The 26,741-nt window shown below is 47.7% G+C and overlaps 2 protein-coding genes and 2 long non-coding RNA genes across 4 annotated transcripts in view; 3 read left to right on the forward strand and 1 right to left on the reverse strand.

Annotated features, from left to right (window-relative positions):
- KIZ (kizuna centrosomal protein) overlaps positions 1 to 6,356 on the forward strand; it is a 45,616-nt gene extending 39,260 nt beyond the window's left edge. Inside the window, exons 13-14 of the mRNA XM_062608250.1 lie at positions 4,333 to 4,376; positions 6,120 to 6,356. Coding sequence (XP_062464234.1) covers positions 4,333 to 4,376; positions 6,120 to 6,223 — 148 coding nt within the window. The 3' untranslated portion in view covers positions 6,224 to 6,356. The remainder of the gene's footprint in view (positions 1 to 4,332; positions 4,377 to 6,119) is intronic.
- On the reverse strand, positions 3,741 to 9,656 carry LOC134158394 (uncharacterized). The gene is made up of 2 exons (XR_009962751.1): positions 8,698 to 9,656; positions 3,741 to 4,173 (listed from the first exon to the last, which is right to left on the reverse strand). It is a non-coding gene; the product is annotated as an uncharacterized LOC134158394 (long non-coding RNA).
- LOC134158399 (uncharacterized) lies at positions 7,658 to 8,857 on the forward strand. The gene is made up of 2 exons (XR_009962753.1): positions 7,658 to 7,964; positions 8,608 to 8,857. It is a non-coding gene; the product is annotated as an uncharacterized LOC134158399 (long non-coding RNA).
- Positions 9,657 to 10,788: 1,132 nt separating the features above from the next.
- Positions 10,789 to 26,741, forward strand: part of XRN2 (5'-3' exoribonuclease 2) — a 50,301-nt gene continuing 34,348 nt past the window's right edge. The window contains exons 1-16 of the mRNA XM_062608378.1: positions 10,789 to 10,973; positions 18,254 to 18,381; positions 18,463 to 18,574; positions 18,863 to 18,974; positions 20,115 to 20,173; positions 20,253 to 20,342; positions 21,334 to 21,406; positions 21,512 to 21,562; positions 21,908 to 22,065; positions 22,366 to 22,440; positions 22,539 to 22,672; positions 22,761 to 22,818; positions 22,907 to 23,014; positions 24,044 to 24,088; positions 25,211 to 25,342; positions 26,608 to 26,726. Coding sequence (XP_062464362.1) covers positions 10,794 to 10,973; positions 18,254 to 18,381; positions 18,463 to 18,574; positions 18,863 to 18,974; positions 20,115 to 20,173; positions 20,253 to 20,342; positions 21,334 to 21,406; positions 21,512 to 21,562; positions 21,908 to 22,065; positions 22,366 to 22,440; positions 22,539 to 22,672; positions 22,761 to 22,818; positions 22,907 to 23,014; positions 24,044 to 24,088; positions 25,211 to 25,342; positions 26,608 to 26,726 — 1,634 coding nt within the window. The 5' untranslated portion in view covers positions 10,789 to 10,793. The remainder of the gene's footprint in view (positions 10,974 to 18,253; positions 18,382 to 18,462; positions 18,575 to 18,862; positions 18,975 to 20,114; positions 20,174 to 20,252; positions 20,343 to 21,333; positions 21,407 to 21,511; positions 21,563 to 21,907; positions 22,066 to 22,365; positions 22,441 to 22,538; positions 22,673 to 22,760; positions 22,819 to 22,906; positions 23,015 to 24,043; positions 24,089 to 25,210; positions 25,343 to 26,607; positions 26,727 to 26,741) is intronic.

The raw sequence follows: 26,741 nt of genomic DNA on the forward strand, positions 1-26,741 counted from the left end.
AAGTTGGCACATCATAATTCATCCTCTTAATTACTCTCGGGGGCGATGCTGAGCACGGGCCGTGCCGCCGCGGCTCTGGCCATCGGGGGGCACTCCGGCTCTGCGCAACGCATCCCCCCTCCGAGCCGGCGCTGGCCCTGCCCGGCTGCTTTGGCGAGAGATTCCCAAGGTCTGGAGCTGGGAGTGGTCAGGAGCTTTACCAGGAAACCCGGGGGAGGTGGCGCGGTGTGTTCCCGGGCTGCCCCACGAACCAGCCCCATCCCGTTGTACTTCCAGCTGCCGAATCACTTCTGTGAGGAGCGACTGTAAATTCAAGCACGTTTTTCCTGATGGTACAGCTGTTTCCTTAAGCTTTGTTACCTAAATCTTAACATCCAGCTGTTGCAGGAGCAGCAGCGTGGAAGTGGTGATGCTCTGTGAATATGGTGGGGAATGGTTTATGGGAATGGTTATCCATGTAAATACACTGGCCCTGGTTTACAGACAACATAGTGTTATTTCCGTGGTAATGCCCTGGGCTCTTCCAACAGTTTCATCCCGGTGCTGTGATTCAGTCTTTGTGTCAGAGGTTCCTCTAGGTGAGAACAGGTTGGTTTTTTCCTCAGTGTGGCATATCTGAACAGAGAATGATCTTAAGTGTAGCTCCATACAGATCTTTGTAGCCTAAAAGTCATCTTACTTGCAGTGTAATTACTTAACCTCAGTATTGCTACTTTAATTCTGGTGTGAGCAGTAGATTATTCTAGTTTATACTGAATTTCCAGTGTGGGGAACACTTCTGCGATGCTCAACTTCTAGTAAATGCTGAGCAGGAAACGGCAGAGCTGTTGGGCTGGAGCAGGAGGATGGTGTGTGAGCACCCCGGTCAGTGTCGCATCGGAGGCACTGCCACTGAGCAGACCAGAAAATGCCTTTTGGAGCTGGACCTGCAGCTCCTCACCCTCACGTGCTGCTGGGGAGAAGCTTCATCTCTTACCTCGCCGAGGGCTGATAAACACCACCCTGAGAAGAAGAAGTGCTCAGCTGGGTTTGCATCTCAGATATGTGAGCGCAGGATGAAGGCATCCAGCGCCAACAGGAGCACTGGTGCCCCCGAGGCAGCTGAGCTTTGTGTTTGGTTGGGTTTCTGCCAAGGCCTGGTGTTTCGGTGGTGGTTTTTCCCTGGGGGCAGGGTGCGTTGGGTTGCCTTGGTTGGGTTTTCCCCACGGTGTTTGCGTGGTTTTCTTTGTCTCTTTTATTTCTTGTATTTTTCTCCTTGGCACTGAGGTGGCTTTTTTTCACTTGACACCAAAACGTGGGGTTCAACAGGTGCTTTAGCAAAAAGGTACTCAGCTAAAGGAAGCATTTCTGCTATTGCCAGCAAGGCACCTCTATTAACTTGCCTATTGTTGGTCTGGCTTCTTCCTCTTAATATTAATTTTCTTTACAGAGGGAGAAATATTTCCTCGGAGCTTTTTCATTTCTTATTGTTGCAGCATCTTCAATACAAAAAGCCTGTTTCATCAGAGTAAAGGAGAGATTAAAAGGCCCTTTGAAGTTAAACTGGTTTGGGGTTTTTTCTTTGTTAGAGCCTGGATTCAGTTTGGAATTATTTTAGGGAAGAAGCGAATGTGTAAATGGATATGGAAGGGTCACGATGGGGGATTAGTGGAGGCACTGCAACTGGCCTTACTTCATTTATACTCCTAAATTTCTCCGTGGAGGTCTGTGTGGTTATTGTGTGCTCAGGATCCCAGATGATAACTCCATGATTGAGTTTGCCGATTGCTGAATACAAATGCTTTGCAAGGTAGAGGTCTCCTTGCGTCTTACCAGCCTTGACTAACGCTGCAGATGTAGTTCAAGAATGTATTCCCTGTTACAAAGCTCTCTTGCAGCATTTTCCAGGCTTGGATGGCAGAGCTGGGATTTCCAGTCTGGCATTTCTGATGTCCTGGCTCCATTTTCCATACCTCCCTGGGTGTTTCTCTGTGCTGACAGCCTTGTTCCAGGCCTTTGCTGACACCGTGTTCCCATCTCTCTTTATGGGCTGCTGTGTCACACCAGCACCCAGCTCCTGGTGCAGCACTACAGCTCTGTGCTGTTCTGGGGGTGAACCCCATTCTACACCCAGTAGATTAGCCCCAGGAGGATGAATCCCACTGAGTGCATGGGTTTGGATAGAATACAAACGTCCATCTTCCTTCCTCTCCTCTCAGCATTGACCTTTCTCCTCATGGGAAGCTGGGGTGGAATAGGAAAGGTTTCCAGATTTCCCTACAGCCACAGTGGTTCTTGTCCATCGCAACGTCTCCATCAGACCTCTGGCCTTTGGCCAGACCTGGAGCACCTCACCGTGCTTTGAGCCGTGTGTGGAAGGACCAAGCTGCCCAGGACACAGGCAGTCCTCCACTGGTGCTTCCATGCCATGAGTGTGTCCTGGGCACAGCAGAGGCTCTGGGCTGAAACGACCAACGCTCTTGTGTTTAATCTGGGTTTGAACCAAAGAGAGAAGGGGAGCAAAGAAATCGCCTCTGGGGTCCCCCTGGTGTGGTTGAACATGAACCCTGCCGTGCTTTCCCTTGAGCCAGGGGAGATGCAGCAGTGGGAGCGGTTGCTGCTGGATCCTGTGTTACCGAGCTACCCAAAGATGAAATGTTCATGTGCAGCCTGGCACAGGAGCCACCTCTCCATTGGCAGCTCAGCAACACAAGGCGTTTCTCACTCTACACCCGGGGGAAAACTGTAGCCACCAGAGCTGCAGCCTCGAGCACATTTTTATGGGCTTAGCCTGGGGTGCACGGAGCATCTCCTGGGAAATGCTGAGGGGCAGGAAACCACTAAAGTGAGCAGGAGTTCAGGGTGTTGCAGGACTCGGCCCAAAGGCTCTGACTTCAAATATGTGCTGGAAATACCACTGAGTAAAGGTATTTGAGGCGTAACACAGTGCAGGGTTTGAGTCGGAATGGAAGGGACAGGTGTTTGGATGGTGTGCTAACAGAACATCAGGTAAACAGGATAATGCTTTTTACTTGAATAACAAGTTAATAATTAGTTATGTCGCTGTTGCTATTCTACTAGTGCTGATACTTGTTGCTAGTTCCTAAGCCTCACTTGGGTATCTTGGTTGAAGCTTGGCTATGTTTAATATCTATTTCTGTGAATTGTTGTGTATCTGCAGAGGAAGTTTTGTGTATCTGCTGCATTCACAGCTTGTAGAAAGGAGTATGAGCCCCCTTCGATTTAAAAGGCCAAGTTTGTGTAACACAGGTAGCTGGAATGTAATGAAACTCCCCCCCACTTTAAGTTCAGCTTTCCAACTGCAGTCCCAAATCCTTGTGAATCTAGTGGTACAAGACAAGCAGTGAATCATCTCTGCTTTCTTTTCCGTATCTCCTTCACAAATGCCTCCACAACAGTAGTAAGAATATCTGAAGTCCCCACTTGAAGCCGTTCTGTATCATTGCCGTTTCTTTAACTGAAATGCAGCAAATTGCATTAGATTTTTTTGACAGCTGATTGAGTCCTGGTTTGACTGTGGCAACGGCTTCAAACTGCAGCTTGACACTTGCTTATATTTCACTAGTTGGGCCTGTAATGCCGCAAATATCGCCCATTTGATCTCCCTTTATCAAAATCAGCTGAAGCTTTATTTCTGAGCTTCTTGCAGGATTGTTAATATAACAGTTAATTCTCCTACATCATTGCCCTGTGTGATTATTTCACAGCACCAACACAATACGCACGCCACACACAAAAGATCAAAATGATTCCAGCTTGTTTGAGGGATTCAAAAGGGCCTGTGATGCTCTAGGCACAAGAGCAGGCATTTAACAGAACAGAATCGCAACTGCATATACATCAAGGTAGATCAAAGGCAGCGGGGAGAGCGCACATTTACATAGGGACGGGATGATGCTATGGGAACCCAGGCGCTGGGCTGGAGGAGCACGCTGGCAGGAAGGGAATAAGGAAGTTCAGTGAGCATCAGTGGGGGGTGCTTTTATTTTTGTTTGGGGGTTTTCTTTACTTACTTTGCATTATCTGAAAGGCTGCAAGGGATCGCCAGGGCTCTGAGCCTTTGTAGCCTTAACTCGCTGCTGGTGTAAACCCGCGCCGGCACCAGGGGATGACTCCAGCTCACGCTGCCTGAACATCTGGACCAGGGCCTCTGCTGCATGTTAATTTCTCCACCTTTTAAAAGACAGAGAGGTGAGAAAACCTTTGTAAAGATAGTTATTAAAAAGTGCTCACTGGTACTTTTTAAACCATTTTACAGTTGTTTGGAGTTTTTATTTTATTTTACCATTGTGACCTTGTGCTGATGATTTGAAATCTCTTTCTCTTTGACAGAGCTGAAACCAGGAAGGGAATGGTAGCTACTATAAAATCCAAAGGTAAGAAACAGATGTTACACTACTTAAAATAGACAGGTCTTTCTGAGTGGGTTTTACATTGTAGAAAATCCCCCAAGAACGGCGCTGTGTAGAACATGGGTGTAAGGAGGTGGGACAGTGTGGAATTTCCCTGTTTCAACGCAGGAGTCCACAAATAGTTGACAGTGACAAATCCTGGACCAGAGAGGACGTGTTTTGTACTGCAGGGAGTCTGGAAGCAGTTATGACCTTTGCTGCAGGGTTTAAACAGCAGTGAACAGCAAGTAGGTGTAGAAGCAAAACTGGGAAGGAAAAACCTGATGTTTTACTGATGTGCCCTTTGAAACCAGGGGTTGCAGAAGGGGTGGGCAGCAGTGTGACTGGCTGCAGGGCTGCAGCAGGTGGGTGCACAAAGGAGCCTGCATCTGGAATAATTTGTGTCCACACACAAGTGGCCTTTCTATTAAATTGGTGGCTGGATCTCACGTGTTTTCATTCCCACTGCATTTCAGTTTTCTCTTTAACCGCTGTAAGGACCACTGGTGGCTGAAGTCACCTCTGATGGAGCCCTGTCAGTGAAGCTGGTGCTGGCACCTTTCAGCACTATGCAGTCCTGACCGGTACAGAACAGGGACTTGGAGCTGTGGTGTCTGAGCTGCTTTAAGGGTGCCGTACGCGATGGTGCTTTGGTGCCATCTGAAAGCCTCTCTCACCCCCAGACCTTCTCTGCTGGGGAGTTTCGTGGTGTTAGAGCCTTTCAGCACGCTGAGCCCCTTCCCCAGAGCTCAGCGCAGGAGTGAGCCCAGGGCACACCTCTGATGTTCCCGGCGGAGCGCAGACCTGCTGGCTGGGGGGCCGGCGATACAGGATGAAAGATGCAGCTGCTGCACTTGGAGATAAGGTGTTTATAGAGCTTGTGCCATCAGAAGCACTGGAGGCATTAACAGCGCCTCAGTCAAACATGAGCTGACATGTCTGTGTGAGGTGTGACAGCTTCCCTCCCTCCTGCTGCCCTGTGCCACATGTGGGGCATCATGTCTATCACATTGACCTTGCACAAACAGCAGCCCCACAAAAGCAGTTGGGAGCAGGCAGACAGCACAGTGCTGCGAGCCAATGTGGCCTTGGCTTGTGCTTCCCCACGTGCTTTTCACTTGATTTTTATCCACAGAGCAAATGAATTTACATCTCGAGGAAGCTCTTGGCCATGCCACATTTCAGTGTGATTGTGTTTCATTTCAGTGAAGTTGTTTGCTAATTCCCAGAGGTGTTTGTTGGAGCCAGGCAGTTCCCTGAACCCAGATCTTGCCTGTATTTGATCCTGTCCCAAAGTGGTGATGTCGCTCGTGATGTCATTGCCGTTTTGATGCCAACTCTGTGATGTCATGGTCCGACTGTGACTTCACTGTGGGGTCAAGTAGGGCAGAAAGTGGCACATAATGGACAAAGCTGTAATTGAGGCAGCAGCTGGGCAAGTAAATTGCTTGGAGTGGAAATGTTCTCTCAAGGTACCTTGAGGGACAATGAAGTGGGGCCTCTGAATGAGCCGCTGTCTGGCCACAGCAGCTCCCTTCTGGCGACACGATGTACCCACATCACGCTGTATCAGAAACCACCTCAACCTCGTGCCCTTCAGAACGTCCCTTCTCTAAGCTGTGCTGTGCAGCTGCCTGGGGAGAGCTGCAAAAGGCTCATGTCTGTGGTACAAATGACATAACCAGGAAAAGATTTGATAACTTGGTTTTTTTTTCTCCCCACCCTCAGCGTTCTGGGGCGAATCTGATGAGAGCAGCTCTGAGCTTGAGGCTGCTCTGCGCCCCCAAGCCCACAGCACAGAGGCAGATGAGTTTGATGACTTCTATGATTAAGACCCCCCCTGCTCACTTTGGGGAAGAAATAAGCAGAATCATCTTGTACATATGGAGCATGCCGCTGTCTGATGTGCAGCTCCCACTGCAGTCACAGAAAATGTACATACAGAATAAAGATTCCTTGGTTCTATACCTTGACTCCTCTGTGTGTTTTCTCTTTAGTGCTGAGTGTTTCCCTGATCTCGCAGCACTCCTGCCCCGTGGGACTGAGCCTTTCTCTGCTCTGTTGGTCTGGGGGAAGAAATGAGCATGTCAAAGATGCCCACCTGCTGTGAGACACCAGCATAATGCTTGTCTGAGGATGAGAATGAGCACCTCAGTGGGCTGGGGCTCTATAAACAACCTCCTCTCAGGCAGGAAGCTGGGTCCCATGGAATTTAGAGCGGTTATTTAATGACCAAGTGAGTCTTGTTTCCATGCAGGCACTTCTTCTTCTGGCCTGGCCACTGGTCTTGTTGCACATGAACATGAGACCATCCTCTTCCAATGCCTGTGAGAGCTCTACAATCTTGCCTGCAGAGCTAGATGTGGTTTGCAAAAGGCCAGCAAGCATTCTGGGTATGCATACATATGCTGCGCAGGGCGGGCTGGCATGTTTGATCTTTATCGTCTGCAACAGATCAAGAAGAAGAAAAGCATAAAATGTACATTTTGAATTCAGCACATTTTGGAACACCAGCATTTACATGTGGTGAGCCCCAGTGCTTTTCTGCTTGTGCTTGCTTTGTACAATCCATGCTGGCACTGCTGCATGGACATCACAGGAAAGGGATGGCTCTGGGAGCTTCATGCATTTTTAATTTCCCTCCTTTAATTCCTTTTATCTAAAATTAAGTTCATTAAACATGAGATTTTCTTTCGAAGGGAGAAACCAGAGGACATATTAAAAAAAAAAAAATCTGTTCATCATTATGGGAAGTTCAAAAGCACAAAGCAGGACCCCAATTACAGCAGTGCTGCATCTCTGCACACAGGCACCAACCTCTGCACCCCGGCCATCAAAAGCAGTTCTTAAATGGTAACAATATTCAGTTTAATAAGAAGAGTGTGTAGCTCCAGAACGTGAAACAAAGGCTCGGGAAGGCTGGAAAGTGAAAACCCTGAGCACAGCTGGCTGCGGGCTCGCTGGGTCCCCTGCCTCTCAGGCAGGGGTGCAGTGTCGAGTGTTCCAGCAACTGGAAAATGAGCTGCCCGAGGGATGGAGCTGGGTGAGCGTAGGACAGGGCCGATGTCATGTGGGACAGCTGGACTCCACCGGCGCCTTTCATGTCCTCCCCCACTGTGCCGGGGTTTCTGTGCCTGTTCAACCACGGGCTATTTTGGATTAAGGCTCCTGTGATGCTTCCCTGGCTGCTGCTAAGGCCTCTGCCAGAACACCAGCACATTTCCCTCTGCCTTTCCCAGTTTTACCCCAGCTCCCCATGTCCTGTGTGATGGGCACATTGGTTAAGGGATGGGAGATGCATGGAGAGGAGGAGGAGAGAAGGCAGCCCATCGGGAGCACGGGAGGTCTCCTGCCTCCCAAAGCAACAATTCCCATGTGCCAAGTGGATGGCCCAGCTCCCAACATTTCATTGTGATGGCCAGCCTTGGTCAGCACTTGGTTACCATGAGGAGGGGAACCACAGGACTGTCCTGCAAATTGTCACACTTGAGAACGAATTCCATCATGAGATGGCAACAGGACCAGGAGAAGGGCTAGCACCTTGTCATGCTGCTGCTCCTGGTGGGCTACCAGGTAGGTTGAGAGGCTTCCCCTAGCAGGGTGCTGGAGGCTTGTTTTTCTTCATGTACTGTGGGCTCAGCATCACCCAGGAGCCCCGTAGCAGAGCCAGAGTCTGAACCCACCACCTGCGGGCTGGTGCCTTGCTGCGTTCTCCAGATCACCCCTAAGCTGCAGTAATTCATTCCTGCGGGCCCCAGCCATCCGCTGACCGCAAGCTCACCAGTGCCCCATGCCACAGACAGACTGCTCTACGTGACTTTGCAGTGAGTGCCAGACCAAGGTTCACCTGGAAGGAGTGCCGGCAGCCCACGCCGGTCAGTAGCACTGCATCAAATCCACAGCACTTTGTAGTTTTAAGCCCTTCCTGAGTGATCCCCGGTTCTTGATGTCAGCCCGCTTTGTATCTCCATGTGATAGCAGGCACCCATCACCAGTCTGTGGCGCTTCCCATTCCCTCAGTCCAGCTCAGGCAGAGGCACGCAGCTCCTGACAGCTGACAGATGGCTCTGGGAGCTTCTGTGAAGGCCCTATCTCTGTGCCGGTGTTCAAGCGATAGCCGAGTTCCTCCAGAGCATTATTTATGATGCTCGTATTGTGCACAGCCTCATTAGATGCAAAACATTCTGCCAGTCAACTTCCCTCTGCTCCTTCACAGCTGTCAGCCTGGCAGCCCGCAGGTGATGGTGATGGACAGGGGGCTGTAATCAATAGAGCCTCCACAGATTGACATCGGCACGCCACTCACCTACGGGAAATCCTGCCAGGAAAAGCCTCCCCGTGTTCCCGCTGCGTGCAGGCACTCAGTGCCATGTCCCTTACGCGGGTGTCACATCCACGCAGCTGTGAGGCCAAGCTGCGGCTCCTTCCCCTCTGCACCCGCTCACAACGAAGTTTGAGTCAGGATATTTGCAAGGGGTCCGCTCCTGTTCCGTTCTTGTGTTGGGGTTTTTAACGAAACATTGATTGACTTTGCGAGGTGTTTGTTGCAGCCTTCATTTTCCAGCGCTTGTTTACCCAAGTAATTATGAGATAAGATGATCACATTTCATTTGCGTTTGCCAGCGCCTCTGTCTTCTGTTTTCTTGAGCATTATCAGAAGAACAACTGATTGCCCATCAATACAAACAAAATGTTAATGCTAATCTGCCTTACTCCACACGAAATTCCAGGAGGCAAGCATTACAATAGGGAACTTCAATCAGGGTGCGTTTTGTAAGGAACAGATAAAGGCCAATCTTTAGCTGATACCGCAGATGTGGTGCCAATACAAAGTTGCTGGGGAAATTTATTCAAGTCACAGATTTTATTAAGAGGAGTGACAACAGAAAATGGCTTAGCAACAGCCAAGTGAGGCTAAGAATAATGAGCGCTACACTATTGGGTTAATTTGGTCGATAGCGCATTAGCCAGGTACCAAGGTCCCTCTGCCCCCCGCCCAGCAGCAGCAGTGACTCCATAAGCACTGCTGGGACTCTGTTGTTTTTGTTAATGGCTCCCAAGCTGCTTCCCCGTGTCCTCGGCCCCGTCCCTGCCCTCCTCGCGGAGCCGCAGCGCGGCGGCAGGACGTGGCGGAGCGCACGATCTCCCTCCGTTTAATCCCCTTTAATACAGGCAGGTTTAATTCCATTTCAACGTCGCCAACGGCCAACTTACTTAATGGTATTTGCTTACGGAACGGGCGGAGCGGTGGGACGGGGCTCCTCGGGGTGCTGCTTGTGACCGTCACAAATCACTCCAGCCGCTTCTGGCCACGTCCGCTGGGGTCCTGCTGCGCTTCCACCCTCCCGGCAGCTCCCGAGAGCCCTTTAACCCGCTCCAAACAGCCCCGAGGGGAAACGGCCTCGTCCAGAGCCCCCTGCCCGAGGTGCTCAGCGCGGAGGGACCGAGCCCCGCGCTCTGACGGGGCTGCCGCGCCCGCAGTCCCTTCACCCCCTTTGGGCCCAAACCCCCCCACCGCAAGGTCTGTGCGGGTTAAACGTGAGGGGAAGGGTTGTCAGGACCCGCACAGAACCAGCCGCAGCCGAGCGCAGGGCTCAGGCACCAGCCTGCTCCCGGGCGCTCCCCTCCTGCCGGGCACCTCTGTGCCCAGGAGCATCCACACCCGCCCGGGCCAAGCCGCAGCCGCGGCCCCTCAGGCAGAGCTAACCCCGACGTGTTCCTATGGCAGGGCTAACCCCGACGTGTCCCTGGGGCAGGGCTAACCCCGACGTGTCCCTGGGGCAGAGCTAACCCCGACGTGTCCCTGGGGCAGAGCTAACCCCAACGTGTCCCTGGGGCAGGGCTAACCCCGACGTGTTCCTATGGCAGGGCTAACCCCGACGTGTTCCTATGGCAGAGCTAACCCCGACGTGTTCCTATGGCAGAGCTAACCCCGACGTGTTCCTATGGCAGGGCTAACCCCGACGTGTTCCTATGGCAGGGCTAACCCCGACGTGTCCCTGGGGCAGAGCTAACCCCAACGTGTTCCTATGGCAGGGCTAACCCCAACGTGTCCTTCAGGCAGGGCTAACCCCAACGTGTTCCTATGGCAGGGCTAACCCCAACGTGTCCTTCAGGCAGGGCTAACCCCAACGTGTCCCTGGGGCAGGGCTAACCCCGACGTGTTCCCTCAGGCAGGGCTAACCCCAACGTGTCCCTGGGGCAGGGCTAACCCCGACGTGTCCCTGGGGCAGGGCTAACCCCGAGGTGTTCCTATGGCAGGGCTAACCCCAACGTGTTCCTATGGCAGGGCTAACCCCGACGTGTCTCTGGGGCAGGGCTAACCCCGACGCACCCCACAACCCCACCTGTTCTCCTCAGGCTCCCTCCCGCCGCCATGACAATCTCAGCCCCGCCTCTAAAATGGCGGCGGCGCGGCTGCCGCGCGCTCCCGTGGTGCTCCGCGCCGCCCTCCGCCCCCGGAAGCGCTCCCGCCGTTGCCGAGGGCCGCGGTGGGTCCCGGCCGCCATGGGGGTGCCGGCGTTCTTCCGCTGGCTGAGCCGCAAGTACCCCTCCATCATCGTCAGCTGCGTGGAGGAGAAGGTGCGGCAGGGCTCTGGGCCGGGACGCGGCCCCGGGAGCGCCGAGGGTCGGGAGCAGGCGGGGGGGGGGGGGGGCTCAGGCCGGTCCGGGCAGCGCTGCCCTCAGTTCAGGGCCGAGCCGCATCCGGCCCCAGCCCGGCTGCCCCGGGCGCTCCCGAGGCCTTCCCAAGAGGGTTCGGTTTCGTGGTGGGTTTTGTTTGTTTCTCCGTGGGTGCCTTTAGTGTCGGTGCAAGCGGCCGGTGCCGGGACATCAACGCTCCCGCGCGTTCCAGAGGGGTCCGGGAGCAGGGAGCGGGGTCCGGGAGTAGGGAGCGGGGTCTGAGAGCGGGGAGCGGGGTCCGGGAGCGGGGTCCGGGAGCGGGGAGCGGGGTTGGGAGCGGGGAGCGGGGTTGGGAGCAGGGAGCGGGGTTGGGAGCAGGGAGCGGGGTCCGGGAGCGGGGAGCGGGGTCCGGGAGCGGGGAGCGGGGTCCGGGAGCGGGGAGCGGGCTCCGAGAGCAGGGAGCGGGGTCCGGGAGCAGGGAGCGGGGTCCGGGAGCGGGGAGCGGGGTCCGGGAGCGGGGAGCGGGGTTGGGAGCAGGGAGCGGGGTGTGGGAGCAGGGAGCGGGGTTGGGAGCAGGGAGCGGGGTCCGGGAGCGGGGTCTGGGAGCAGGGAGCGGGGTCTGGGAGCAGGGAGCGGGGTCTGGGAGCAGGGAGCGGGGTCTGGGAGCGGGGAGCGGGGTCTGTGAGCGGGGAGCGGGGTCGGGAGCAGGGAGCGGGGTCTGAGAGCAGGGAGCGGGGTCGGGAGCAGGGAGCGGGGTCGGGAGCAGGGAGCGGGGTCGGGAGCAGGGAGCGGGGTCTGAGAGCAGGGAGCGGGGTCTGAGAGCAGGGAGCGGGGTCTGGGAGCAGGGAGCGGGGTTGGGAGCAGGGAGCGGGGTCGGGAGCAGGGAGCGGGGTCGGGAGCAGGGAGCGGGGTCCGGGAGCAGGGAGCGGGGTCCGGGAGCAGGGAGCGGGGTTGGGAGCAGGGAGCGGGGTTGGGAGCAGGGAGCGGGGTTGGGAGCAGGGAGCGGGGTCTGAGAGCAGGGAGCGGGGTCGGGAGCAGGGAGCGGGGTCGGGAGCAGGGAGCGGGGTTAGGAGCAGGGAACCGGGTTTCTTCTGCTTTCCCCACTCTTCAAGCGGTCTGTTGAAGCGCGAGCTCTTCCCGGGTGTCTTTGTGTTGTGTTGGGTCAGAAATGAGGTTTTGTGGAAGTGTTTGGTAAACGTTGCCGTGAGCAGGGAGCAGTGGGGACGGCTGTTGCCGTTTCTGTTGTTTTGGTGCGTGTTCATCTCAGTGTCTGCTCTTCACCAACTTCCTGGTAAATCGCAAGCCAAAGCGAGCTTTAGGACCTGTTGAAATCTAACGTGAAGCCGGCTGTGTGTGAGAGTGATGCGTCTGAATGCTTCACAGCTGTGTCACTGTCAAAGCGTACTGGTTTTGTCAGGGTTTTCTGTCATATCCTATCTCAGAACCCCAGCCTGGTTTGGGTTGAAGGGACCTTAAAGTTCATCCAGCTCCAACCCCTGCCATGGGCTTGGACCCCTTCCACTAGAGCAGCTTGCTCCAAGCCCCTGTGTCCAACCTGGCCTTGAGCACTGCCAGGGATGGGGCAGCCACAGCTTCTCTGGGCACCCTGTGCCAGCGCCTCAGCACCCTCACAGGGAAGAGCTTCTGCCTAAGAGCTCAGCTCAGTCTCCCCTGTTCTGGCAGGTTCAAGCCATTCCCCTTGCCTCTCTTCTGCAGCTTCCTACTTCACTCTGATCTTTATATGGCTTTTGATACATCCACCAACACAGGATATCACGCTTGCCTCCAAGACTTCACACAAGTCTGCAGTCGCATGCATTAACCTCCAGCAGCTTCTATTATTTGTCTCATTGCTGGTATTTTCTAGTACAGGACAAATATCTCCTGCCCAAACAGGGAGCTGATTTTTCCAGAGGCATCCTCCAAAATGTGGCTTTCCACAGCAGCAGGAGGTGCTTTCCAAAGGGTTAGTGCCAGCCTGGGTGCTGGACTCCACAGGCGGGCTCCCTGACCTGCAGCTCTCAGCAGGAGCAGCCTACTCCTGCTGATTGCTTTAAGCTGGGTGGTCACTGCTTAAGCTGATGGTTATCTGTATCCTCTCCCTTGCAGCAGCACCCAGGTCTGGGGGGGAGGGAGTGTCTGAAGAGCCCTTCCTAGGAAGGAGCACAGCTGAAATATGTTTGCTTGCACATTTTTGCTAGGCAGGTTCTCGGCAGTCTGGTTCCTTTGTACGCATGGCTGCAGGAATGCTTGTGCCATCCTAAGGGGCACGGCCCAAGCTGGAAGGTGACAGAGGGGATGGAAGGTGAAAGGGGAGTGTCTCCCTTCAGCCACAGAAGGAGCTGCCCTGTGGTAGCCTTACAGTGAAGTAAACATGAGAAGTTGTTCTCCTTAGGTCTAACTTAGCCAGTTTTCTGGAGAAGACAAACTCTTGGAGTTCGTGCTTCCCAACTGCTTTTCCTGTAGGCTTTTCCAGATAGCTTGTATCACCTTTTGTCAGGGTGTAGGAGCTGTGCCCTGCTCATCTTCCTCATAGTGCTTTGGGAAGGTCAGGGCCCTGAACGTGTGCTGCAGCTGCTGCCTTGTTGCTTCCTCCTGGGAGGACGTGCCTGGCGTTTGGGACACGCTGTGCTGTGAAGGAGATAGAAATGTGTGAAGACAAGGGGAAAAGAGCAAAGTGATTGAATTACATAATGGCACTGGCTTTTCGTGACTGCACCTGCCTTCAGCAAGATTCCCACATGCATGGATGGCAGACAGAGCAGTTTTAGTGTTCAGTTCTTGTTGCAGCCGAGGTAGTTTTGTGTGTCAGATTCAGGCAGTGAAACAGAATCATAGATTTGGGTTAATCAGTGCACCGCATATGACATTTATTTTACCTGTAGCTGCAAGGTGTGAGTTTTTACCCCAGTGGATAGCTAAGATTTGAGGATTTGCCTGGGGGAAGCGTTACAGTAAAAGGTGGTTTGGGGGTTTACAAAGTAGAGCTTGTTTATAGTCTGTGACTGCTGACATGGCATTTGCTTCCTCTCAGCTTTAGAGCACGAACACCTGAACATGTGTGTGTGTATCCTGTCTGCTGTCTTCAACTCGTGCTAGCTGGGATGTTTTCAAGCAGTTCTGATCAAAGGGATGCAGATAGAGTTTTGACAATCTAAAGCAAATTGAGTTAGAGGTTTCTGTGTATTAAGAATGAGCGTTTTACATTTTTGTCTTAAAAGCTTGTCCAGCTGTTTCTGGATAATACTTTTAAGATCTGTCTGTTTAAAAGCAGACAGTTTAAACAGCAAATATGTTGACAATCTGTATCCATTAAGTAGTTTTCTCTAAGAGCAGAAGACTTTTTTGTCAGTGTGTTTGTAAACATTTAGATTAATCTTTATGTACTGGAAGCAGCTCTCATTTAGGTAAAATAAAGGTTTGTGTAGCCTTGGTTTTACTGAGTTAGTGATTGGATGTCCCTTTCTTTGTCTTTAATAATTGAACTTGTAACAGCAAATGTTCTTTGTTAAAAGACATGGAAAGCTAGGACAAATTCCACTGGGCCATGTTAGATTTATCTAACTGAAGTGTCAGATCCTGATGTCCTCATCCACGTTGCTTTGTTCCAACCTAGGAGCACGTTGCAATTACAGTAGGGACAGCGCATGGATAAATCATATTCATTAATATTTTTATACTCAAATCTAGGCATAACTCTGAGAGCAGGCTGGGACAGTGGTGAGAGGCTGTGGTTTGTCTTGCTGGAGATGAATTTAAACGTCTCTCACAATGTAATCAGCTCCGTGTGTGTTTTAGGATTGCTGTAAATCTCTCTAATCAGAAATTTTGTATCTCCCCGCAGCTTGTCTCTTTGAAATATTAAAAAGTTGATCCTTGTTCTCTTACCTTGCTAGATTCTTTCTTTTTCTTAAATCTGATTAATCTTCTTCTTAAGCTGAGCAGGAAGAATAAGAGGAAGATCTTGAAGATAATACAAAATCCAGGAGAGAATATTCTTAATCAAATTCGTACGAATTAATAAAGCTGCAACTAAAGTATCATATCTGAAGATCTATTTTCAATGGTTTCAAAAGAGGCTGTAGATTAGAAGTGAACAGTTTAGTTATATCACAAGAGATATCACTCTCAGATACTTAAACCTTTTACAAGGCTGTTATATTAAAAATCTGATAGGTTTATGAGGATGTAATGGTGAAGTTGCTGACATAGTGGTATGCAGATGAAGACTGAATGGCTTCCGAAGCCATCTGAAAGAGAGCATGTTTATTTTGCTTTACCTTCAAGGCTGACAATAAGGTCTGTGACGGGGCAGTTTTATTTTCCATATCACATAGTCATAAGCTTTTGATATTGTCTGGGTCACAGGTCACTGGCAAGAGGTTTGGGGAAAGATTGAGTAGAACACAAGGGAAACTTCTTGTCCCCGTATCTGATGTAAGCCAGAATGAACGCTCTTCTAAACTGTAGATCTTGGTTGCCCACAGTAACTTTAATAGAACTACCAGGTGCAATACAGTGTGTGCACCTGGCAGTGATTTATGTGTGTTCTGGGAAGTTCAGTGAAGGAAGAGGAAGCAAACAATGGCCAGCAGGATTAGTTTGGATCATAGAGTCACAGCCTGGTTTGTCTTGAAGGGAGCTTAAAGCTCATCCAGTTCCAACCCCTGCCACGGGCAGGGACACCTTCCACTAGAGCAGCTTGCTCCAAGCCCCTGTGTCCAACCTGGCCTTGATGAAGAATGGATGAATAGTGTCAGAAAGATGTGAACTGGCAGAAATTTCACCTGCTTTAAAGTGAAATAGAGGCACTTAGTGCTCAGCTATTTAAAAAGGAATTCACACAATTTCCCTGAAAGGGTTCGGTACAGCTATAACTGTGAAAAGTGTAAATACCAAATACAGACTTACTTTGCAATAGGGGTTTTAAATTTTATTAATATTTGCCTTTTAACACTGGGATAAGTTCAGCTACTGCTGTTGCTACTCTGAGAAGGAAAATTGTAAGGAAGTTGATGGTATGATCTGCAAGTGTTGGGTTTGGGATTTTACCCCTCTTGCATCTGATAGTTTGAGCTCTGCACACCAGAGATGTGGGAAACTCACTGAGTGACCAGCGGGCAGCAGGTCTGCAAAGAAGAGTTCAGGGCAGTGCTTGATGTTGGTTCATCAGCTGCTGCTAAGTTCCACGTGAAGGAGAGAACCAGCAGTGTCACATTTTCCCCTCCTGTCTCATGCTGTATGTGATCATAGCCTTTATGTAACAACAGCATCCATTTTTCTAATTTCACTTTATGCCAGGCTGTTAGATTACACTTCATTCCAGCTCCGTGATGTTTCATAGCCCTTTCCAGTTGTAATTTCTCTGAAATCATTTGGCTTTTTCTTGCTCAGCTCGTGTCTCTTCTGACACTCATGCTGTCGGTGTTTAATTCAGTGGTTTATGTGTTCAGCTGGTGGTGTTGCTTTGGAAGGGAGAACCTGGATTGCTCACAGTGGCTGTGAGGGTGTCGCTAACTTCCTCTTGAGAAAACCAAAACTAACAATCCCAGCCAAAACCAACAACAAACCCCAAAGGCATGGGGAGGAAGCAGAATTGAACATGGGTGCTAGTCCGTCTTGTGGAGGAGCTGCTCTGAAGCACTCACCAGTGTTTCAAACAGCCTGGGAGAAGGGGACGAGGGTTTTTATGCAGGTATTACAGTGCCAAGCGCAGCTCTGCTCTGGGGCTGGTTGGAAAGCCTGTTCTCTTCACTCAGATAGTTGTCATTGATGTTACAGCATACGCAAAACGGTGTGGGATTATTTATTACTTCCAGTTCAGCTGGGATTTGTTTCCTTTGTACTTCTGGGTTCACCTTGTATAGCTTGTTGCAAGAGTTCAAGAATGTTGTAGTACAGTAATGTAGGTGGCTGTAGGGGCTTCGGGGCAGTCGGAAGTTGGGATAACGTTTCCCATCTGCTGTGTGGCCTGAGCTTCATGTTCATTAGGCAGCAGCCTGGGAGCAGACAAAGCACTGATGTAGAGGAAGCGAAGCTTTAGAGCCAAAAGTTTACTTGGTTTTGAAGTGGAAGTTGTGGACTGGATTTTATTTAGCATTTCAGATACATCCACAGACAAACTCAAAGGCAGGAGTTGAAGAGTTCGGGGGTTTGAGCATCTCGGTGCATTTGATAGTTATGAGGAAGTGTAAGACATGCATACCTGAAGTGGAGATTGGCTGGTGGGGTCTGAAAGGATCTCCTTCCTTTGTGTAGAGGAACGTGGGGAAAGTCTTCTTTCTAGTTAAATCTCATCCTCCTTTGCTGACCAGGATGTGCTAATGTACTTTGTGCAGCTCATCATGTAATCATGATTCGCTTTACTGCCCTGCCTCCCTCAGATCTGTGTGTGTGACTGAAATACCAGGTTATAGTGAGAGAGGGCAGAGGTGCAAGTTTGTTTTGATGTGTCAGTCTGGGGAACAGAGTGTTTGAAGTAGAGAGATTTTGTTTCGGCTTGGTTACAGTGTTAAAGTTCTAGCATCACAGCATCAACTTTGAGGTCCCTTTGCTAAATTCCGGGGGAGTCGGTATGGTCCTGGCCGTAGAAGGAATTGCTTTCTCGAATAATCTGGGATATAGAAACGTCTTGTTTCTAGTACATGCTGATAGATGGAAATAAACCAGCTCTGCCATAGCGCATCATAATATTTTCTAGTTGTGCTGGTTTATAAACATCTTTAAAAAGGAAAAAGGAGAAGGAAAGTGCTATTTTAATAGTGTGATCGTACATTATAGAATCCCAGGCTGGTTTGTGTTGGAAGAGACCTTAGAGCTCATCCAGTCCCAACTCCTGCCCCGGGCAGGGACACCTTTCACTAGAGCAGCTTGCTCCAAGTCCCTGTGTCCAACCTGCCCTTGAACACTGCCAGGGATGGGGCAGCCACAGCTTCTCTGGGCACCCTGTGCCAGCGCCTCAGCACCCTCACAGGGAAGAACTCCTGCCTTAGATCTAACCTGAACTTCCCCTGTTTCAGTTTAAACACGTCACCCCCTGTCCTATTGCTACAATCCCTGATGAAGAGTCCCTCTCCAACATCTTTGTAGGCCCCTTCATTATGTGGGTAGCTTGTTGCTATCTTTTTTTCTACTGCCCTAAAAAAATAAGCTTTTATTAGTCTGTATATTAATATATCTGTGGTTACTTGTGACACTTCTGTAATCAAGTACTGAAATACTTGTTCCAACTGCATTCACAGGCCAAGGAGTGCAATGGCGTCAAGATTCCCATTGACACCAGCAAACCCAACCCCAATGAGGTGGAGTTTGATAACCTCTATTTGGATATGAATGGTATAATTCACCCTTGTACACACCCAGAAGACAAGTAAGGCAGTTTTTTTTTTGCTTTACAAAAAGGATTCACTGACATCATTTCAGATGTTACATTGGATGCTCTGTGTTCTAGGCCAGCACCCAAAAATGAAGATGAAATGATGGTTGCGATTTTTGAGTATATCGACAGGATCTTCAACATTGTAAGACCAAGGAGACTTCTCTACATGGCTATAGATGGAGTAGTAAGTATTGATATATTGAGTTCCCAGTGATGGCTGTTGGGGAATTAGGATAGATGCCAGCTGCTCTTCTAAGGAACTTTGGGAAACAGTTTTCTAACCTGAAAAACTACAGGGGCAAGATAAATCCCTGTTCCTGCTTCAGTTTATACTGATGTCGTGTTAAAGACTTGTATAATTACAGACTGGCCAGTTTCAAGGGATTTGTCCTGGCTACCAGAATCAGCTAGCAGAGAGGAAGCAATTGTCCAGATGCAATAACTGACTCAAGCATTATGATACCTTTTATAGGCTCCACGTGCAAAAATGAATCAACAGCGGTCAAGAAGATTCAGAGCGTCAAAGGAGGGCATGGAAGCTGCTGAAGAGAAGCAAAAAATAAGACAAGAAATTCTGGCAAAAGGTACAGCTGTGACACTCATATCTGAGGTTTTTCAGTGAGAGTCACCTTGTTTGTTCTGAGCACTTCAGTGAGGGTTAGAAAGGGGATGTTCTAATTAGTGGGTATTTGTCTGCGTTACTAGGAGGGGATAGCAAGCCCACACAGAAGGATGGATCTGTGTTCTCCAAAGTTAGAAACCATGCTAAAGCTAATGTCACTTTTTTCTTCTTCTCTCCTTTCTTCTGCCTGAAGTGGATTTGTGTTGAGTACTCTTAAATCCTTTAGAAAAAAATTGAACGTAAGAGCAAGGACAAATGTGATAGTGGGAAACTAACCAAAATCCTCATGGAAGAAAGCACGCATTCATAGGGCTTGGTGAAAGGAAGGTTGAGGCTTAAAGGCAGGGATCAAATGGAGATAATACAGCACAGGAATAAAAAACTGTGAGCAAGGATAGTTACAGTTACTTGTGAGTGGAGGCTCTAAACTCTGGCAACAAAGTCAGCACGACTTTGTAAGGGTGACAGAGGTGTGTGGAAGGGGTGTGTGTAACTAAAGCATGGGCTGGAGCAGTCTGTGCAGGTGGCTGAAGGAGGAGTGAATGCTGTAGCCCAGGCAAGGGGACCGTTGTGCAGCCTCAGAGGAGATTAGAGAGGGAGGGCAAAGACCTTTCTAACATTTCTTCCTGTAGCATTTCAAGACTACGGAGACCCTTTATGAAGCTCAGAGATGAGAGAAGTTGGTGTAACCCTGTTTGTGAGCCCAAGTGAATAGATAGTGGAAACACAGGGGAGAATATGTAAGAACATAATCATTTCCTAATGTTTTATCTCATTTAGCAAGCTCTGAGATTTCTTTCAGTCTTTCTGACAGACTAGGTAGTGAAACCACTTTTCTGAAGGTAACATTTGTAAATGTACTAACACCTTATTTTGAGATGGAAATAATGCAAGAGCTGTGGTAAGAGCTGTTTCAGTTTTGTTGTTTGTTTGCTTTTTTAAACAAACTAATTTTCAATCAGTGTTTATTGTTACCAGGGGAGCCATTGGGGATTTTATCATGCAAAAATCTATTTACTGTTCCATATGAATTTACAATGGTCCATATGGATTTACAGCGGTCCATATTGATTTAACTCTGTTAAATGTTTTATTGCTCTAGGTGGCTTTCTTCCTCCAGAAGAAGTGAAGGAGAGATTTGACAGCAACTGTATCACCCCAGTAAGTAATCTTGCACTTCACCCAGCAATTGCCAGGAGCTGAATGAAGGCTTCAGTTATTTTCCTCTGTCACTTTTTAGGGAACTGAGTTTATGGACAATCTTGCTAAATGCCTCCGCTATTACATCGCTGACCGCTTGAACAGTGACCCGGGGTGGAAGAATCTGACAGTAAGTTTCACAGCTTCACACTTCAGGAAAATGAAGGTGATCTGTTAGGCTGGGTTGGGATATGATTGGAGAGGGACTTCAGAGACACATTTCATGTAATAACACAATCTAGCAGCACCGTTTGTTTTGATTTCATTTAAGAGCAATGAGAAGATTTGACAGTAGAAGCCACAGTTTGATCTAACAGAGTTTATATAATGAAGTTCTTTTTCTTCTTTGGGGGAAAGTGTCAAGATACATTGTCTGTGTATTCTCTTCACATTCCCTTTATAACTCTTGCTGCCTCAGATGGGCTGTGTTTTCTCCTTTATTCTAATGATGGATGACAATAGATGGCAGGCAACAAAAGTAATACATACTAGCTTTCTGGGCTTTGAAATCCTCTCCTGTTCCTCAGCAACTCCACTGCCACTGAGTTTTGTGTCTGGCAGCCCCATGTTTGCTCTGTACAAGAGCAGAGCAGTCAGTCCTCTCAGATGCAGCTGCGTGTTGTTTTCCATCTGTTGACTGTTAAAGTGGCCTCATTAGAAGGCAGTTGACTCTGCTTAATTCCCTCCATCAGACGTGAGTGTTATAAAGGCTACTGCTCATCTGGGCACCAGTGTAAGGAAGTGTATGATGTGATAATGTATCGGCCTGTGCTGGAGTTCAGAAGATCTAAGGGGAAGCTGGCATATGTCTGCTTTATCTGTTAGTTCTCTAGTGTGTATTTTGATTGCCCTGGTTATTTGTCAGGAAACTTCAAATATGTTAATGTATTTGAGTCGATATATCAGCTCCATCCTAGAATTAGTAGAAAAAAATGAAGGCATATTCATTGGTTCCAACCTTTTAAATCATTTAATTTTGAATCATAATACCTTAGTTAAAACTGCAGATTAGAGCTTCCAGCACTCATAAATCAGATTCAGCATTCGGTATATGATCTACAGAAATTGGTTTTTCTTTCTGTAGCAGCATAAATTGTTCCCCTAATGTAAATGTTTCACAGGTCATTTTGTCCGATGCCAGTGCTCCTGGAGAAGGGGAACATAAAATCATGGATTACATTAGGAGACAAAGAGGTAAAATTCAAATAAATGTGATCATTTTATTTTAAATTAAGGTTAGTCAGTAATGATTTATTTTACATGACTTTGGTTAACTAAATGTAATTTTCTTTTGTATAGCTCAACCAAACCACGACCCAAACACTCATCACTGTCTGTGTGGGGCTGATGGTGAGTTCTCTTTTGCTAACAATATGCCCTATTGAGCTGCTAGCAGCTACTGAGCCGCTTTGTTCTGTTTTATGGTTGAGGGGGGCTGTAGTTTTTAGGCTTTCACTTGTATTTGTGTGGATTAGTTTTTGAAAGCTCTGTGTAATATATGGGGAAAGGTCTAGTACTCTCTGTGGCTGAAGGGCTAACTTTCCCTTGGTTGTACTGTCTGGGTGGTTTGTGGGTAAGCACATCTGTGTGTTCACACTTGCTTAAGGTAGAATGTACTTTGCTTTTAAACTTTTTTTACAAAACTTAATGACATACATCTTTCATTGTGTTTAATTCTTCTCTTTTGGTTGGCAGCTGATCTAATCATGCTTGGCTTAGCTACACACGAACCAAACTTCACTATAATTAGAGAAGAGTTTAAACCAAATAAACCCAAGCCCTGTGCTCTTTGTAACCAGATGGGCCACGAGGTTAAGGATTGCCAAGGTTTGCCCAGAGAAAAACAAGGCAAGGTAAGGATTCTGCTATTTGTAGAAATTCTTTTCATCTACGAGCTTTACTTTTGACAAGTAAAAATTGTACTTCTGTAGCACAAACATGCCAAACCTGATGTCCTCGCTTGTGTTCTGTTGGTTGGTGGTTGTTTTTTCACTGGTGAGAGAAAACGATCAGTAACTTCAGAGATGCAGAGTAGCACAGTGCATGGTTGGCTTGAGAAACTGCATTGACTCCCCTCAAAGTCAGCCTTTAAAACTGAGCTGAGAAACGTGAAGGTGGCTTGGATGTAATGCAGCTCTTTCCTTCTCTTTTAGCATGATCAGTTTGCAGACAGTCTTCCCATGGCTGAGCAGGAATTTATCTTCATCCGGTTATGTGTTTTGCGAGAGGTATGTTGAACAGTTGCTGTATCTGCTTTCTATAAATAGGATTTTGAACCCTATACACAATGTTTTCTAATGTCCTTTTCCTTCTGTGTGTATTGCAGTATTTGGAAAGAGAGCTCACTATGGCCAGTCTGCCTTTCACTTTTGATTTTGAAAGAAGTGTTGATGACTGGGTCTTTATGTGCTTCTTTGTGGGAAATGACTTTCTTCCTCATCTGCCATCTTTGGAGATCAGGTAGATGAGACTGTATCGCCTCTTTTCCTGCAAGTATTCCTGCTGTGCTTTTACATGATAAGAATCTCATGCTGTTGTTTGGTTTTAGGGAGGGAGCAATCGATCGCTTGGTTAACATATATAAAAATGTGGTCCACAAAACTGGGGTAAGATTTTTGCCTTTTCTTTAAAAACCTCTGGTGTTTGCTACAGAAAGAGACTTGTTTTTCAGCTGTATTCCCTTCTGCTTTGCAGGGCTACCTCACAGAAAGTGGTTTTGTGAACCTGCAGCGGGTCCAGATGATCATGTTGGCTGTCGGAGAAGTTGAAGATAGTATTTTCAAGAAGAGGAAAGATGATGATGTAAATTCTGTGTTACATTCTTGGTGTTTGGTTTAATCGTGTGTTACTGTCAGACTGTGACACTCCTTTAACAGAGCAAGCACAAAAAAAACCCCCAAGCTTTGTAATTTTTTCCTTCTAATCTCTAGTTCATTCCTGCACACTTGAAGAATGGCGATGGTGTGCTCGTGGGTGATTTTCTTTCCCTGCCCTGCAAGGCCTTTTTTTCTGATTGACATCCCAAGTAATAGGAAAATGAAAGTTCTGTTACTGCCTGCAGCTTTTTGAACAGCTGCTATGTAAATTGAGGTGCTGCAACCTGTGGAAGTGCAGGCCAGGAGCCTGTGAGCAGGGTGAAACGCTGAATTGGAATTCCCAGCACATTCTTGCTTTGTGTGCCTCCTGCCATTTGAAATGTGTCTCTTAGTTTGTCTCTGCAGTTTGTGCAGTTTTTTGCAGACATATTCCAATTTATTCCTTAACTACAGGGGATAAAATACCCTGCGGATGTAAGAGCAGAATTGTATTTAATTTCCAGTCAAAAATACCATGCCAGTGCTGGCAAAATGGGTTAGAGTTGCTCCAGCTGCACCTCTCGTGAAGTGGAAATGCCAGTTTGATACTCAAGTTTTCAGCTTCCACGGCCCAGGAGTGAGAAATCCCTTTCCCTGAACCAGCTCTTTTCCTGTTTCTAGGACTTTAATGTCTCCTACTTTTTTTAGTTGGTGGCTGTTCCAGTGCAGGCAAGGAGCTTGTGTCCTTTGACACTGCTGTCACCTTGAAGTAAGGCTATAGCTAAACTTAGTGAATGGTATAAGCCATTACCAAAATTGATGGGCGTTGAATACACAGCTACTATTTCCCCCATAGTTTGTCAAAATAGAAAGTTCTACCCCATTTCTACTGGATTTACAGACAAGCATTGACCTGTCTTATTCAAGACATTACATAAAAGCCGTACGGCCTTCTGGTCAGTTTAGGATGAAATCAAATACTTTTCCAAGAAATGTATATATTGACTGAGTTTATTTCTCTGTATTCTCTCTATAGGATAACTTTAAAAGACGACAAAAAGAAAAAAGGAAAAGAATGAAGGTAAGTTAATTCCTTTCACAATGCAAAACCCAGCACAAATTAAACTGTGTCCGATAGCTTTCAGCAGATGTGGTGGTTGAAACTGCAGCTGTGATCATGGCAATTTCTGCCCTGTGTGTAAACTGTTTTAAAGAAGGAACTGCATGTTAAAGGTTTCTTAAAAGGGAAAGGAGAGAGAATGTTGATTACAGCTGTATGTTGTGTCCTTCAAATCTGCACTTCTGTGATTAGGTAGTGATGTTTCAGCATGGTCACTGTACAGGGATTGCTTTTCATGCATTGACACAAGTCTTCTCAGCAGTTGTACCGCTGAGGGCAGTGGAGTTTAGGTTTAAATACATATACCAGCTTGTATTAAACGGGTTTGCTTGATTGAAGGCATGTTTCTAAAGAAGCAAGGAAGGCTTACCCCAAGCTGCGCTTCTCTCATGTTCTGCCTGCAAGCAAGTCAGTGTTGCCAGATACCTCTCAAATGTAGTAAAGAAGCATTATCTGTAGTGGGAACATGTTTGCCCTTTCTGACCCATGTGTAAGATGAATTCTTTAAGATTATGCTATTGGAATGATGTTGAGTTTTCCTCTACTCTCAAAATATTCTGGTATTTTAAAAATGGGCTCTTGCACGTTCGTTTTGACATAGTTTTGTTCTTGGTTAGGGCATTCAGGTCAGTGTAGCTTCCAAAACTTCCAGGGCATGTGATGGTCCCACCATGAGTACTGTCTAGATCTGGTGTTTATTTTTTCAATTACATATATCTGTCTATCCCTGTTAGACTGGAAGAGGTTATTGACTTTGCTTACAAAGAATACGATCCTCCCAGTACGACAGATGAAGTCTCGCTTCCCAAAACCCGTCTTTCAGCCCACATAGAAAGAACACAGGCACAAAATGCAGGGTTTGATTGGTGTCTTTAAGAAGAGCTTAATAAATTACAGGAATATAAGGGTCTCACTTGTGTCATTTTATGTCTGGTTGAGATTATTACACATAACTGAAACTGAAGTGAGTAAGTAATGCTTGTTTTACGTAGCATGTTAATCTGAAAACCAAGAGAGCGTATCATGGCACTACTGTGGAGATTACACAGCTTTTCCACTATACTCTCTGTATTTATCTTTCAGAGGGATCAGCCTTCTTTTATTCCTGGTGGACAGTTTTCCCCTCAAGCCCTGGGAAATCGATCCAGTCCTCAGGCAATCAGTAACCCCAGACAAGCTGCCTTTGAGATGAGGATGCATGACAGACAGAATTCTGTAAGTACATGTTCCAAGGTGTTTACACACAGAGGGGCAGTAATCACATCCTGTGCTGCTCTGGACACATTTCCCCCTAACTCATTGAGCTTTCTTGAAAAGCAGGCACCAGAAAATGTATTTTCCAAGAAAGTGGCTTTTAATAAGCAAGTTTTGTGAGACTGCTTGAATAAAGCTGTGTTCCTTATTTGAATGTTTGGTATGATATTGCTTGTTGCATAGTTCTGGGAGAGCAAGTGTGAGGTGAAGGCATCTGAGTCAAATACACTGGCTCTTCTCCCCAGACTTGTTTGGCACTTGTTTGGAGTGAGGTTTAGGAACTCCCTCAGTAGGTTTGAGAGAGACACAAGCTGAATACCTGAGCTGGAGGTATGTTAATGCTGGTTTGGTACTTGTATGGACAAAAAGACATAGATACCTGTATCTTGAACTTGTGGTTTGCATAAGGGTGTGTTTGTTAGCTGCTTTTACTTGCCCAAGTGTGGTTTTTTGCTGGGAAGAGCTAAAAATTGGATGAAGTTTTTGAAAAGGTATTAGAAAGTGAGGGGAAGCCAGAAATAAGTTGAATTCTCTGTTAGATGTCTGGGTTGTTAATTTTAAATAATAAATATGACAAATATTTTCTTTCTGGGCATAAATCTTCAAACAGTGACCAAATTCAAGGTCCTTTTCATCATAAAGATGTGGGTCCTGTCTCTTACATCTAAAAAATATAAAATGCTTTTTCAAAGTATAATTTCTGCTATTCTTCCCTTTAAATCTTGAAACTTTGGCACATGTGTTAAGCAAATCAGTTCCTTTATGGCATGGGAGATGTTTCTTCTCTGTAATATTAAAATAGATAAATCTAAAAGGAGTTTAAAAGATCTGTTATTTAACAGAGCAGAATAAACTTAGGGTATTTCTGCCTTTCTTGACTCACAAGCAAGATTTTTACAGTAGTCTGAGTATGAATTTTTCACTGTTGCTGTAAAATGAAGTTGTTTTAGCAATTTATTGCATCTTCTTTCTCACATACAGTGATTTTTTTTCTTTTTTGCCTGTATATATATATCAATGTCTGCCTTTAAATACAAATATATGTTCTGTTCTTTTGCTGCTTAATAGCTTAAGGGCTGTGTAGCTTTTGCCTTGAGTTTTTGGGGAGCTAAAACAGTGAATGTGATTATCACAAAGCTGTTAATTTTAACTTGACTTTAAAATGCCCAATAAATCCTTCTCCCTCTCTTACCCCCCCCATTTATCTGTAACAATTCTGACCCTAGACAACTTCATCATCTCCAAACACCAGCCTGACTCCTGACAGTAGCCCATCCCTGGCAGGAGGAATTAAGCGGAAAGCTGAAGATAGTGACAGTGAACCTGAGCCAGAGGATAATATCAGGTGAAGCCATTTTTG

The sequence above is a fragment of the Pezoporus occidentalis genome, unplaced genomic scaffold (genome assembly GCF_034315485.1).
Source record: "Pezoporus occidentalis ecotype Australia unplaced genomic scaffold, CSIRO_AGI_Poc_V1 ctg10, whole genome shotgun sequence".
NCBI classification, from domain to species: domain Eukaryota; kingdom Metazoa; phylum Chordata; class Aves; order Psittaciformes; family Psittacidae; genus Pezoporus; species Pezoporus occidentalis.